General features: G+C 60.1%; 2 protein-coding genes and 1 long non-coding RNA gene across 5 annotated transcripts in view; 2 read left to right on the top strand and 1 right to left on the bottom strand.

Moving 5' to 3' along the window:
• Positions 1-661: 661 nt before the first annotated feature.
• CHPF2 (chondroitin polymerizing factor 2) lies at positions 662-6,472 on the top strand. Its single transcript, XM_035029826.1, has 4 exons — positions 662-2,484; positions 2,907-3,471; positions 4,071-4,253; positions 4,912-6,472. The coding sequence occupies exons 1-4, from the start codon at positions 2,204-2,206 to the stop codon at positions 6,217-6,219; spliced, it is 2,337 nt and encodes a 778-aa protein (XP_034885717.1). The 5' UTR covers positions 662-2,203; the 3' UTR covers positions 6,220-6,472.
• A 21-nt stretch (positions 6,473-6,493) lies between these two features.
• The window catches only part of SMARCD3 (SWI/SNF related, matrix associated, actin dependent regulator of chromatin, subfamily d, member 3), a 30,489-nt gene continuing 23,534 nt past the window's right edge, over positions 6,494-13,448 (bottom strand). For all 3 annotated transcript variants that reach the window (XM_035029828.1, XM_035029829.1, XM_035029827.1), the window contains 12 exons: positions 12,610-12,821; positions 10,862-10,904; positions 9,888-10,010; positions 9,644-9,766; positions 9,298-9,393; positions 9,039-9,140; positions 8,682-8,843; positions 7,808-7,905; positions 7,515-7,650; positions 7,114-7,236; positions 6,893-6,994; positions 6,494-6,671 (listed from right to left, as the gene is read on the bottom strand). In XM_035029828.1, coding sequence (XP_034885719.1) covers positions 6,618-6,671; positions 6,893-6,994; positions 7,114-7,236; positions 7,515-7,650; positions 7,808-7,905; positions 8,682-8,843; positions 9,039-9,140; positions 9,298-9,393; positions 9,644-9,766; positions 9,888-10,010; positions 10,862-10,904; positions 12,610-12,821 — 1,374 coding nt within the window. In that variant the 3' untranslated portion in view covers positions 6,494-6,617. The remainder of the gene's footprint in view (positions 6,672-6,892; positions 6,995-7,113; positions 7,237-7,514; positions 7,651-7,807; positions 7,906-8,681; positions 8,844-9,038; positions 9,141-9,297; positions 9,394-9,643; positions 9,767-9,887; positions 10,011-10,861; positions 10,905-12,609; positions 12,822-13,448) is intronic.
• LOC118026815 lies at positions 6,514-7,814 on the top strand. Its single transcript, XR_004683683.1, has 3 exons — positions 6,514-6,713; positions 7,093-7,242; positions 7,496-7,814. It is a non-coding gene; the product is annotated as an uncharacterized LOC118026815 (long non-coding RNA).

The following is a 13,448-nucleotide window of genomic DNA, read 5'->3' on the forward strand; positions in this document are numbered from 1 at the left end:
GTGTGTTTAATGTCTGTCTCTCTCAACCCTCAGCTCCCAGAGGGCAGGGACCATGCCCGCCTCGCCCACCACTTGTTCACTCAATTCTTTCTTTTCTTCTCTCTCTCTCTCTTTTTTTTCTCTCAAGATTTTATTTATTTGTGAGAGCGCGCGCACAAACTGGAAGAGCAGCAGGCAGAGGGAGAAGCGGACTCCCTGCTGACCAACGAGCCCGATGCTCGATCCCAGGACCCTGCCATCATGACCTGAGCCGAAGGCAGACGCTTAAATGCCTGAGCCACCCAGGCGCCCCTCACTCAATACTTTCAATGCTGGCCTGCAGCTTGGTAGGCAAACAACATTTCTGAAATAACTCAGCGGACGATGGGGTTCCGAAGCCCATCGGGAGAAGTCGTCGAGGAGGCAGAACCGCGCCCACTGAGGCGAAGGGCATTTTATTTCCAAGGCAGACAAAAGTTGAGCCTGAAGCTGCGGAGCGCCCCCCGGCCCACCCGTACTAGCGTCTGTGGGGCGCACGCCTCTCCTTCGGAGCCGGCGCCTGGCGGGGCCGCCACGTCCTCCCCGCGGCGGCTGCGCGTGCGCGGAAGGGGCGGGGAGACCACCCGGGGCGGAGGCGGGGCGAGCGACCGGATGCTGTCACCATAGAGACCGGGACTGACGGCGAGCGGAAGAGGAAGGCGCGGGCCGGGCTGTGAGGTGGCAGCGGCTGCGGCGGCGGAGCGGGCGCCTCGGCCGGGCACCGGGGTCTGTTCCCCCTTCCCCGCCCTTCCCCCTGCAGGGGCGACAGGGCCGCAGCTCCCGACGGCAGGAGCAGGTCCCACCCCACGCCCTCGCCCCTGCTCCCCAGGACGGCGCGGGCCGCATCGGCCACACCGGGCGGCGCATTACCGGTCCGCCGCCTCCCCTGGCCCTGCTGCAGGGCCTCCGCCTGTGGGACTCGGGTGTGCCTGCTGTCCCTCGCCCGCTGGCGCAGGCAGGGCCTTTGCCCCGCCGACGGGCCTGATAACGGCGTCTTTGCCTTCCTCGCCCAGCCGCGACCTCCATTCCCTCCGCGCGAACAAACCGAGCTGAGCCCCCCAGCCCCTCCTCGACAGTTCCGTGGCGCAGCCGGTTTTATTTCTGTTTTGAGACTAACAGCTAAAACTCGCGTTGGGCCTTCCTTCTAGGACTGGACTTGGTCTTTGATCGCTGAGAGGGAGAGCGGCGGCGCTCGTCCTGGCAGCGGTCACGTCCGAAGCCGGCCGGGCCTCCGTTTGCTTTCACAGGATCCCGGTGTCGTCTCAGCTGCTTCTCGTCCTCCCACTTTGGTTTGGCTTGGGTACCAGGGGCCCCGGTAAAACCAGACGCTGAACTGCTCTTACACGGCCAGAGTTACTGTCATTCGCTTCCTGTCTCCTCTCAGAAGAAGGTGGACGGCACCGGCCCCTAAGCAGCTGGGATTCGGAGAAGAATTGCCCCGCAGCATGGTTCCATCAGCCGTTGTGCTCCTCTGAGAGGCTCTCAGTGCTGAGTCACGTCTCTGTCCGCCTCCTGTGGGTGGGCAGAACTGCGCACCATGGCAGAGGCTCTTGACCACTCTCGCCTGGGAGGAGGGGTTACTCTAGTAGCTGTGTGTTTCCTTAACACTCAGGAGTAGAGTAGAAGGAGGCCCTTAACCCTTCCCCCGTGCTGGCCTTCAGTAGCTAGTCTTCAATAGCTAGTCGGCAGCCCCTTCGGTGAACTGAGTGAGAACCGTGCCCTCAGCCAGGTGCTCTTTGAAAAAGGCCCACTGACGAAGGCTCTTGTTGAGGCTGTTACTTTGATGGAGTATGTGCTTTCCCCCAACCCTTTCTATATCAGCTGCTGCTGTATCGACTTAGATCCGGTCTACAGATGTGTGTAGTCCTTCATTTTGGGTTAGATTTGGCAGGATTAAGTTTTGTTCCCTCCTCTTTCTGGAAGACAGACCATAATCCCGTTCATGGGTGAAATTGACTCTAATATGTATTGCCATTTAGACTGAGGGTTAAATCTGGCACCTCGAGGACTGAAGCCCAGCCATACGCTTCCTGGGGATGCTGGGCCTGGAAGCAAGCACAGCTTGCTCTGTCGTTGACTTCACTGACCCTAGGTTTCCTGGTTAAAAACTGCAGGCCTACTATTGGCCTAATACCCATCCAACCTACTGATTGATCCTTCAAGCCGTGCCCTCTGGGGCATACGTATGGCAGGGCCTACCACCATGCGACTGAGCTCCCTGTTGGCTGTGCTTCGACCAGCACTGCCCCTCATCCTAGGGCTGTCTCTGGGATGCAGCCTGAGCCTCTTGCGGGTTTCCTGGATCCAGGGTGAGGGAGAAGATCCTTGTGTAGAAGCTGTGGGGGAACCAGGAGTGCCACATAATCCAGACTCAAGAACTGGACTCGACCAAAGTGATGAAGACTTCAAACCCCGGATTGTCCCTTACTACAGGGATCCCAACAAGCCCTATAAGAAGGTGCTCAGGTGAGAGCTGTGTGTGTACATGGTCCCCGGACCCCACTTACGCGCGGCTCTAAGGCCTTGCCTCTGCCTTCACTGGTGATCAGTGTTAGGCTCCTAGAACAATTCTTTGCCTTATTACCCATCATGGTTTGTTCCTATTTTTCCCTTCTCAGGTTTAAGAAAGTCTTGCCCGTTGGTGTTAAATTTGTGTTGGATGTTCTTAAACAGGGCAGGAATTGCATCTAACCGCCTAATCATCCAGTCCATCCTTAGTAGACCCCTCCTCAAGTGAATTCCAGTGTCAGTGGATGCTCACTGGAGTAGCTCATTAATATCAATGAGGAGGTCCCTCCTCTCTGCATTCCTAGAGCGACATATATGCTGGACAGACTGGGCTCCTAAAGATTAAGGAGTTGACCCTTGGCCTGTTGGTCCCTCCGCAGGACTCGGTATATCCAAACAGAGCTGGGCTCTCGGGAGCGGTTGCTGGTGGCTGTCCTGACCTCCAGGGCTACCCTGTCCACTCTGGCTGTGGCTGTCAACCGCACAGTGGCCCACCACTTCCCCCGATTACTGTACTTCACGGGGCAGCGAGGGGCGCGGACTCCTGCAGGAATGCAGGTGGTATCTCACGGGGACGAACGGCCAGCCTGGCTCATGTCAGAGACCCTGCGCCATCTCCACACACACTTTGGGGCCGACTACGACTGGTTCTTCATCATGCAGGATGACACGTATGTACAGGCCCCCCGCCTGGCAGCCCTTGCTGGCCACCTCAGCATCAACCAAGACCTGTACTTGGGCCGAGCCGAGGAGTTTATTGGCGCAGGCGAGCAGGCCCAGTACTGCCACGGGGGCTTTGGCTACCTGTTGTCACGGAGTCTCCTGCTTCGATTGCGGCCCCATCTGGACGGCTGCCGAGGAGACATTCTCAGTGCCCGTCCTGATGAGTGGCTTGGCCGCTGCCTCATCGACTCTCTGGGCATCGGCTGTGTCTCCCAGCACCAGGTGACAGCCCTTTCAAGTCCATCTCGGTCCCCGACAATTCGTAGTGACTGAGTGATTGGTCTCCAGGGTGGGTGCTGCTGGCTCCTTCCCAGCAGTGCGTTGGGGTTTTGTCCTTCCTAGCCACTGACCCTGGCTTAGAACCCTCGGGCTGTCAAAAGTGGCATCTTGTCAGGGACCCTCTGGGCAAGATAGAAAGGTGCCCCTACTCACCAGCTCCTCCCATCTGCCCCCCGTGCCCTTTGCCCCCTCCCCGGACACATGCACAGTCATAAACGATCTGGGAATGTCCTAGAGATGGCCACTGTCCTGGAGAAGTAAGGTAAACCAGAGTCGGGGAGCATTTTCTGGCTCGTGGCTTTCATTCTCTTCAAACAGTGCGGTTCTTTGGGCAAAGAGGGCATCCTTAATTGCCTACTTCACATTCTTTTTTCCCAAGTCTGGTGAGAGTCAGGCCAAGCTTAAGGGGACACTGGAGTGAGCTCCTACTCCCCCCCGCCGTTCTGTGGCAGCAACAGGGGTGAATGCGGAGTCCGGTTAGGGGTGGTGGGGACAGGCAGCCCTCCGTGCGTGGTTTTGATTGATCTGATTGGTCCCTTTAGGGGCAGCAGTATCGTTCATTTGAACTGGCCAAAAATAGGGACCCTGAGAAGGAGGGGAGCTCGGCTTTCCTGAGTGCCTTCGCAGTGCACCCCGTCTCCGAGGGAGCCCTCATGTACAGGCTGCATAAGCGCTTCAGTGCTCTGGAGCTGGAGCGGGCGTACAGCGAGATAGAGCAACTGCAGGTGAGCCTGGGGCCGCGGATGGAGGTCAGCTCCCAGTGAGTGGGCAGCTGGGTGAGCGGGGAGGCTGACCACACCTAAGTGTAAACCTCTCCAAGGAGAAGGGGCCCATGGGCACCCAGGTCAATCGTAAGAGAAGCTCCTGGCCCGACCTGGATGGAGTTAAAAGGGTTTGCAGGTGCACTATGAGGATTAGGGCTCAGTACAGCGCTTAGACACGATTGTTTTAGTGCCCCTCCACTGGGGACGCAGAAGCCTAGAAGTCCCTGGATTTCTAGCACTGTCCTTAAAAAGCCCAAGGGTAGACGTGGAAGAATGCTCCAGTGGATCGTGGCTGTGAGTGGTGGAATGCAGGTGGAAGCAAAGGTTCGGTCATGAAGAAGGTATACTGTGGGTATGGGAGAGAAAGGCTGCGGGGCTTTAACCTCTGCAAAAGCACATTTCCCACCTCTTCCTTCTCAGAGCAACTGTATAAGGTGTGTAGGATTCATATGCTTTCTGCATTTTACAGACACGAATGGAAAGGGGATGAAACGATTAGCCCGGGGGCACCTCACCACGTGTTGACAGAGTCAGGACAGAGCTCAGAACCCAGGACGCTAGAGCCGGGTCGGGCCCTGACTCCCGAGAGGGCCCTAACTGTGCGTCCCTCCCACCCTAGGCTCAGATCCAGAACCTGACCGTGCTGACCCCCGAGGGCGAGGCAGGGCTGAGCTGGCCCATCGGGCTCCCGGCCCCTTTCACGCCACACTCTCGATTTGAGGTGCTGGGCTGGGACTACTTCACAGAGCAGCATACCTTCTCCTGTGCAGACGGGTCCCCCAAGTGCCCACTGCAGGGGGCCAGCAGGGCCGATGTGGGTGACGCCGTGGAGACTGCTCTGGAGCAGCTGAATCGGCGCTACCAGCCCCGCCTGCGCTTTCAGAAGCAGCGGCTGCTCAACGGCTATCGGCGCTTCGACCCGGCGCGGGGCATGGAGTACACCCTGGACCTCCTGCTGGAAGCCGTGACGCAGCGCGGGCACCGGCGGGCCCTGGCCCGCAGGGTCAGCCTGCTGCGGCCGCTGAGCCGGGTGGAGATCCTGCCCATGCCCTACGTCACGGAGGCCACCCGCGTGCAGCTCGTGCTGCCACTCCCGGCGGCCGAGGCCGCCGCAGCCCTGGCTTTCCTGGAGGCCTTTGCGGCCGGCGTCCTGGAGCCACGAGACCACGCGCTGCTCACCCTGCTGCTGGTCTACGGACCCCGGGAAGGTGGCCGAGGGGCCCCAGACCCATTCGTTGGGGTGAAGGCGGCAGCGGCCGAGTTAGAGCGACGGTACCCGGGGACCAGGCTGGCCTGGCTCGCCGTGCGCGCAGAGGCCCCTTCCCAGGTGCGGCTCATGGACGTGGTCTCTAAGAAGCACCCCGTGGACACACTCTTCTTCCTCACCACCGTGTGGACCAGGCCCGGGCCCGAAGTCCTCAACCGTTGCCGAATGAACGCCATCTCTGGCTGGCAGGCCTTCTTCCCGGTGCATTTCCAGGAGTTCAACCCTGCCCTGGCACCACAGAGATCTCCGCCAGGGCCCCCGGGAGCCGCCCCTGACCCCCCATCCCCTCCCGGTGCCGACCCTGCCCGGGGGGCTCCCGTAGGAGGCAGGTTTGACCGGCAGGCGTCCGCGGAGGGCTGCTTCTACAACGCCGACTACCTGGCGGCCCGAGCCCGGCTGGCCGGTGAACTGGCAGGCCAGGAAGAGGAGGAAGCCCTGGAGGGGCTGGAGGTGATGGATGTTTTCCTCCGGTTCTCAGGGCTCCACCTCTTCCGGGCCGTGGAGCCAGGGCTGGTGCAGAAGTTCTCCCTGCGGGACTGTAGCCCACGGCTCAGCGAGGAGCTCTACCACCGCTGCCGCCTCAGCAACCTGGAGGGGCTGGGGGGCCGGGCGCAGCTCGCCGTGGCGCTGTTTGAGCCCGAGCAGGCCAACAGCACCTAGCTCGGCCCCGAGCCCTGGCCCTCCGTGCGGCTCCCCTCTCGGCCGCGGCCCCGGCAGGGCAAGGCAAAACGGACGGACAGATGGAGAGCTTGTGCTGTATTTTTTTAATAAGATAAATGTTATTAAAAGTGTCTTCTGCCAAACTGTTTTTAGGTCTAGGGGAAACGGAGTAAAGAGAAGACTCTGAGGGAGGGGGTGGGCAGTCTTCCCAGAGGGACCCACCGCCTTCCCCTTGTCCTTCCTCCCCAGTTGCCAATGACACACAAGTCTGCTCTCAGATGCATGACCTTTAATCATTCCCCTGCCTCACCCAGAAGGTGGCAGAGGAGTGTGGCAGAGCCCCGGGGGGCCAGGGCCCGGGGCGCGGAGGCCCACAGTGGGCTCATTCGCGGGGGCTCCTAGGTGTTGCGTACAACCAGCGACTGCTCCAGCTCCTGCCTGCGCTGCTGGATCTTGAGGAAAATAAGAGCAGTAGCAGGGTTACGCTGTTGCCGGTGAGTGACAGGCCAGTCCCCACCACCCAGCCACCCTAGAAGAGCATCTGGGGGCAGGGAGGGCGCCTGCGCAGTGAGGGGGTTGGTGGAGCGGCAAGGGCCGCTGACAGGGCTGGGAAGGGAGGCTTCTCTGGGAGTTGGGGGGTGGGGAGGCCTGAGGTACACGGGCCCATCCACACCTTGCAGTAGAAATAGCGGCTGACGGCTTCCTGGGACCAGGGCTGGTGGTAGAACTCAGCCCGGCGCTCCTCCTCGGGATTGCCTGCCACATCTGTCATCACCTGGGAGGGAGCAGCGGGGTCAGCCCGGAGCCCGGACCCCCTCCAGCCCTTGTGTAACCACCTTTACTGTCTTCCCAATGTGTTTCTCTTCCATCCAGTGCTCCCTGCGTCCCCTTCACCTTGAGGTCCCGGCTCTGGGAGCGGAGCAGGTCTTGGATGTAGCCTTTGGGGTCTCTGGAGAAGCTTAGCATGAAGTCCCTCTGGATCTTGAGCTGGTTTATGGACTCAATCGTCTCATGGATCTACAGGTAGAAAAAAAGACGCTTTCACCTGGCCATGGTGATGTGGGAGAGAAGGGGAAGGAGGAGGGGGGCCAGCGGGCGAGGGGTTTGCTGCTGTTCCTTTGAAGGGCAATCCCTGGGGTCCAGGCCTGGAGAACGGGGGATGGGCAGAGCTCTAAGTAGCAAGGGAAGGGCCACCTGCCCCCTTCATCTCTCCATAGGCCTGTGCTCTCATTTCTTGTCTGTATTTTGTCATTTCGGGGTTAATGTCCCACTCCAGCTCTGGGCTCTGGCCCCACCTTACTGTCCAGAGCGCTGATCTCCTGCTGGTTGGCCGTGGACAGGAGGAAGCTGCTCATCTGTCCCTTCAGTGGCTCCTCTACCTCCACGTCAATATCATAGCACGCCGTCTTCTTCTGGTCCGACGGGTCCACGCTGCCAGGGAAGTCCAGCCCTTGGTATCCGCGCTGCTCCCACAGAGGCCAGAGGGTCCCAGGGGCAGATGCGGTGGTGGTGGGAGGGAACCGGGGGGCGGAGAGGGAGGGCAGAACTGCCATGATTCCCTGGTCTGAGGAGCAAGCTGGGGCCTCACCTGATGACGTGGTTGATGACAATAGGGTCAGGGGGCAATAGCAGAGCTGTGAGGCGCTGGGGAATCTCAGAAAACTTCAGCCGCGGGCAATCAAAAATCTGAAGCAGGAGAGAAAGAGACCAATCTCATCTGCTTGAAAAGAGTGTAACTATAGCCCTAGATCCTTCCGTTCTGGGACGGCCACAAGACGCCAAGAGCAAGTCCAACTCCTCAGTGCTGCTGGGCCGGGGACGTGGGTGTTGGTGGTGGAGTGAGGACAAGGACGTGGGCTGTGCGGTGCAGTGGTCGAAAGCACCAGCCCTGGGTCTGTGGCCGCCGAGGTGCAAATCCTGCCTCTTCCATTGACCCCACAACCTCGGGTCAGGCCCCTGAACTCTCAGGCCTCGGTTTCTTCAAGTGCAGAGTGGGGATGGTAACCACCAGGGTGGTTGGGAGAACTAAGTGGGTGAGCCCCCACTCGCTGCAACAGTGCCTGGCACACGGCAAGTGCTCAGTAAACACCCGCTGCTATTTGACTCCTCAGGTTTACCTGCCGTGTTTATTTAAACAGCTTTACGAATAATAATCTCTACTTTGGTGGAGTCTGGATCCAGGACTAGAACCCAGGGATCCCAACTCCCGAGTGCCAAGAATACTATGTTCCCCAAACTGTTGGCCTTTTAAGGTTCCAGATCTTTCTAAACTGCCCTGGCTAAAAGGGATGGGCTGCGGCGCGGAGCTACGCCACGGCTGGGCCTGCACTAGGACCCTGCTTACCATTTGTGATACCCAGGAATCTAGAAGTGGGGGAGGGGGTGTTGCCGTTAGTCGAGGCACCTCCCCTACTGGGACCTCTGCCGGCCCCCCACACCCCTGAGATCAGGGGAGAGGGTACCTGCTGGAAGTATTTGTCCCCATTGATGTATTCCTTGTCATGCGAGTCCTGCAGCCTGTTGGTCTTCACATACTGCCACAGGGCCTGCACGATGGCCGAGCGGCTCTGTGTGTGCAGTCCCAGCAGCCGAGCCAGGCGAGGATCCAGTTTGAACTGGGGAGGCTGGGAAAAGATGGCCGTGAAAGTAAAAGCGAGGGAGTGGGAAGAGCTCAGGGCCAGGCAGCTTGGGACTGGGGAACGTGATGACTGGGCTCCTGGGAACCATGCCTCTGGAGAAGGTGAGGTTGGGAGAGCATGGGGTCCCTCGGGGTGCCGAGGCCTGCCCGAAGAGCAAGGTGGGTGGGGAGGGCCACGGACCTGGTAGTCCAGCATGAGGAGCAGTGTGCAGCGTACGCTCAGGTCCCCCGGCCTCTTCACCTGGAACCCGTCCGTCTCCTGGGTGGTGGGTGTCCGGTGCCACTGCCCAGGGGGAGGACAGCTGGGTCACCTCACAGGCCCATCTGGGCTGCTGGGCCCAGGGGCGCTCAGGTGCTCCCTGCTCCGGACTCCGTGCGGCTGAGGGATGGTGGTCTGTGGAAAGGTGGCCGTTCCCGGGCAGAAGAGGTCTGGCTCTTACCTCAACTAGGTGGTTGTCGGGGCCATAAAGGTCTTTGTCCAGCTCAATGACCAAACTCTTGAAGAAGGAAGAGAACTTCCGCTTCTGCTTGCTGGGCTGTGGGAGAGGGACAGGGACCGTGGGGGCAGGACAGGGACCGTGGGGGCAGGATGAGTCGGGGGCGGGTGGGGCTGGTTGGGTAGGGCAGCACGGTTAGAAGCAGGCCTCTGCACCTGGACTGTCTCTTCAGGCCGCCCACCCCTGGCCGGGGCTGACTCCCTAACCCATGGCGCAAACATCTCGTCTGTTCTCAGCTCAGCCCCATACCCACCCCAGGACACCTGGAGAGACCTGGGCCAGGACGTACGTCATCCAGGAGCTTCCCCTCCACCCGCAGCTCCCAGGAGGCAATGCTGCCATCAGAATCTTCAGCATCGGGCTTCGCAGGGTTAAAAGTATTGGAGATATAAAGACGCAGCTTCCGCTTTTGCTGTAGAAATAAAGAGTGTAGTACAGAGCCAACGCTGTGTGCTCCCATTCCCGGGGCAATCCCACTCCTCCATTCTTGGAACAGGACCGAGAGCCCTCTTCCTGCCCCCAAATCAAGACACCTTCATTGGCCTCTTTAGAGCCTCCTGGATGTCCACCCGCTTCCGCATGATGGTTTGATCCAGTTTCCTCTCAAATGCCAGGAGGTCCATATAAGCCTGGGACTCGGGGACCAGCTCCCGGATCTGGAAGAGAAGGAGCAAGACAGGGAACCAGGGGCTCAGCCAGTCTTGTAGGTGGAATGTGCGTGTCATGCGGTCCCAGGGTACAGAGAGCGTAGAGGGGAGCTGGCCAGGTTCTGGGCATGCAACTTTGGGAGTGCAAATGGGGACTTCTCCCCAGGACTGTGTTTCCAGCAGAAAGGACCTCGACATGTAGGGATACACGCTGCTTCTCCCTCGAGGGAGAAGCATTTCATCACTAGGGGCGGCCGCAGCAGCCACGGAGCCCAGCAACTAGGGCTTCACCTCCTCATCTTGTCCTTGCCCTTGTCACATGGCCTCTGGACCTTCCTGGGGTGTCTGCAAAGTGCCTGGGACCCTGGGGTGCCTGAGACAGAGGGTGTCGCTGCTTGCCTCTACCCTGCCACCCCACCTTGTCGCTCCACCTGACGTCTCAGCTGTACCACGCCCCACGCCTAGCTTGGCCTGGGTTCACTTATGACATCCAGGCCTTCCGGCCAGCCTCAGTTCCCTTCACTCCCCCTGCCAGCCTTTGGTCCCCTAGCTCTCGTGCCCTCTTTGTCCCACACCTGTATTCATGTCTGCGGGCTGCTGGAGCTCAGTCCACTGCACCCCGGGCCCAGTACCCTACCTCTTCCGGCTCCGCTCCTTCCCTCTGCCCCACCCCCTCCCTCTGGCCCGGGAGCCCCACTTCTTAATTAGCTTTTTAAACAAAAAGTGAAAGTGGCTGTGACGCTGAAGCTCTGCTCCTAAGGGGGGAGGGGAAGCGGCCCAGGGTGGGGGGGTGGGGGGAGAGGAGGCAGAGCAGCGAAGGGTGGGGGGTGGGCTGGGGGGCTGCTGTGAAAGGCACTCACCCTTTGAGGGAGGATTTTGTCAGCCATCTTCCTCCTCTTGGCACTGTACATTTTTTAAAGAAAAAACCAGGTTACCATGGCGACAGATCTGGGAGTAACGAGGCCACCTGCTAAATTATCCCGACATCTCCACCCGCCTGGCTGGGGTTCCCACAGCCCGCTTGTCTGCCCGCCCAAGGGGCTACGGCAGTGCTGTCTGGCATGGTGCTCCGTCCTCTTGTGGGGAGCAGATGTGGCCCCGTCCTTTCTCTAGCCCGGGAGCCCCTTTCCACCCCCACCATATCCTCAGGCCAGAGAAATTTAGACTTGGGGGGGGTGGGGAAGCTGCAAAAGTGTTTGAGAAAAGCTAGGGAGGGGGAGGACAGGAGAGGGAGGAGGGATTCTGAGGACTTTCCCTTTCTGTTAAGCAGGGGTGCACAGCCCAAGGTGGCCTGAGCTCAGAGGGAGGGGAGCCGTGTCAGACACCCTCTGCCATCCCTGGAGCAGGGGGGTGATGGGTGAAGCCGGTGAGGACTTGCACCCCCGGCACCCTGGACTTGGAAGGGGATGCTGAAAGGCCCTCGGATCACCTGCCAACAGAGTCCAGAAACACACCCAGAGGGATCCAGAGAGAGGGTTCTCCTGTGGGGTGTGACTGCAGGCTGGATTTGGGGTGGCAGCTGGGACCTGGACTCTTCTTGACCCGCTAGCTGCTTCTGACTCCCAAAAGCACCCCCAGAAAATCCTTGGCAAGTTGAGATTAGAACCCAGCCTGGAGGATGGCTCTGTACCATCCCTGTGTGGTGATAACCACTGCCCCCTCCCTTCCAAAAGCCTATTCTAAGGCTAGGTAAGCACCTTTCATTAAAGGTCTGATTTGTTTTGAAGAAATTACCTATGTGAAACTCTCCATTTATACAAGACAAATCGGGAACTTGTTTACTGTATAAAAGGATGATTCACTTTGCAAAAGAATTCATCATAGGATTCCTATAAATGGTGAATTTTCCTTGATGTGTAAAAAATATTTAATAATGAGGTAAAATCCATATTACTCCTTTTATAGGACTCCATCTGGTGTGCAAAGGGAAGCATGTGTGTTTGGTTCAATAGTGAAACCCAGAGGGGCATCTCTCTTGCCAGACACCAGCAGGGGCTTTTGGGGTGCCACCAGCTGGCTCAGACGGGGAGACGGGCTGGTCCCTGGTGGCTGTGGGGCAGACCTGGTCCCGAGGACAGATTATGGCAACTCTTCAACCTCTGAGTGCCTAGGAATCACCTGAGAGCAGGACTGTGCAGGAGACCACCCACAGGGCAAATCCCCAGGCTCCACCCCCCTGGCCAGAGAGTCAGATTGAGAATATCTGGAGTGGGGCTTTTAAAGAGTCAAGCCAGGGTACTGAGGACGGTGCACTGGACAGCCACACTTGAAGAAACACAGTCCCTAAAGCTCAGCCCTCGGTCCTACCGCCAGCCCCACCCCCACCCCAAAGACTGAAGCATCTCCCAGAACCTGGGGACAAGGGGGGAGAGAAGGACCGAGCAGGTGACAAGGACAAGGGCGCGACGGCCGCAGCTTCGGTCTCCACGGTGGGCACACAAAGGAACCAGACCAGTGCCCCCTCGGCCCACCTCCCCAGAGGGCATCCCACCCAGGACGGCTCGTTCCTTGCTGATCCTTCTTCCTCGCTCCTTCCAATCTCGCTCCTCACCCACCCCGTCCCTGGGGTCCCGTGGCCCGCCCCCCGTCCGCGCTGGGCCTCACTCACCTGCGGCTCCGCGCGGGGGCGGTGGGCACCGGCTGGCCCTGGCTCTGGGCCTGGCTCTGGCCGGGCGGGGGCGCTGCTCGCTTGCGGGCGGGCTCCATGCCCGCGGGGGCCAGGCCGGGTCGCACGGCGGGGCTGCCCATGTACGGGGAGCCCGGGGGGCCCATGGGCGCCCCCTGGTGGGGCATCCGGGCTCCAGACGGCATCCCGGGGCGCTGGTGGGGGGGCGGGGGCGGGGGCGGAGGTGAAGCAGAAAACTGGCGCCCGCCCGTCAGACCAGGGCCCCGGTTCCCGGCGCGGCGAGCCGCGTCTCTCCCACCCCACGCCCCCCGGCCGGTGACCCTGATGCCGCCAGCGTGAGCGAGGGGTGGGAGGGGCAGGGGCGCCGCAACCGCGCGGCTTGGCGCAGGGGGCTTTGCGTCTCGCTGCAGGAAGCTAACTGAAGCCAGGCAACTGCACTGGGCATCGCCAGCCTCGGATTTGCGGAAGGTACCGCGAAAATGAATATTAATGGCGCCTTTCAACCTTTTCAAAGGATGTTCACATCCACATGCTCATCTGCGAGACAGACTGAGGGGGTCTTTCCAACCCCACTTGACAGATGAGGCAACCGTGGCTCAAGGAGAAAAGCGACCTAGCCAAGGTCACGCAGCTCCTCCTGGCAAAGGCAGCACTGAACCGCCGTTTCCTGAGGGGCCAGGACCGTTTGCTCTCTGCAGCTTCATCTGGGTTAGAGGCCCAGCTCCCTGCTAGGACTTCTGCCTCTTTCCACTCCTTGCTTCTCAGTCCACTTCCTGGGCTGTCTTGCCGTGCACTTGCCCTCCCCACCTTAACCCGCCCTT

This window comes from Mirounga leonina, unplaced genomic scaffold (assembly GCF_011800145.1).
Source record: "Mirounga leonina isolate KUSES-001 unplaced genomic scaffold, KU_Mleo_1.0 Mir_321, whole genome shotgun sequence".
Lineage (NCBI taxonomy): Eukaryota > Metazoa > Chordata > Mammalia > Carnivora > Phocidae > Mirounga > Mirounga leonina.

Coding starts and splice junctions, on each gene's coding strand:
- CHPF2 (XM_035029826.1), top strand. CDS start 2,204: ATGGCAGGGCCTACCACCATGCGACTGAGCTCCCTGTTGGCTGTGCTT. Junction 3,472..4,070: donor GCTGTGTCTCCCAGCACCAG/GTGACAGCCCTT, acceptor TGGTCCCTTTAG/GGGCAGCAGTATCGTTCATT. Junction 4,254..4,911: donor GCGAGATAGAGCAACTGCAG/GTGAGCCTGGGG, acceptor CTCCCACCCTAG/GCTCAGATCCAGAACCTGAC.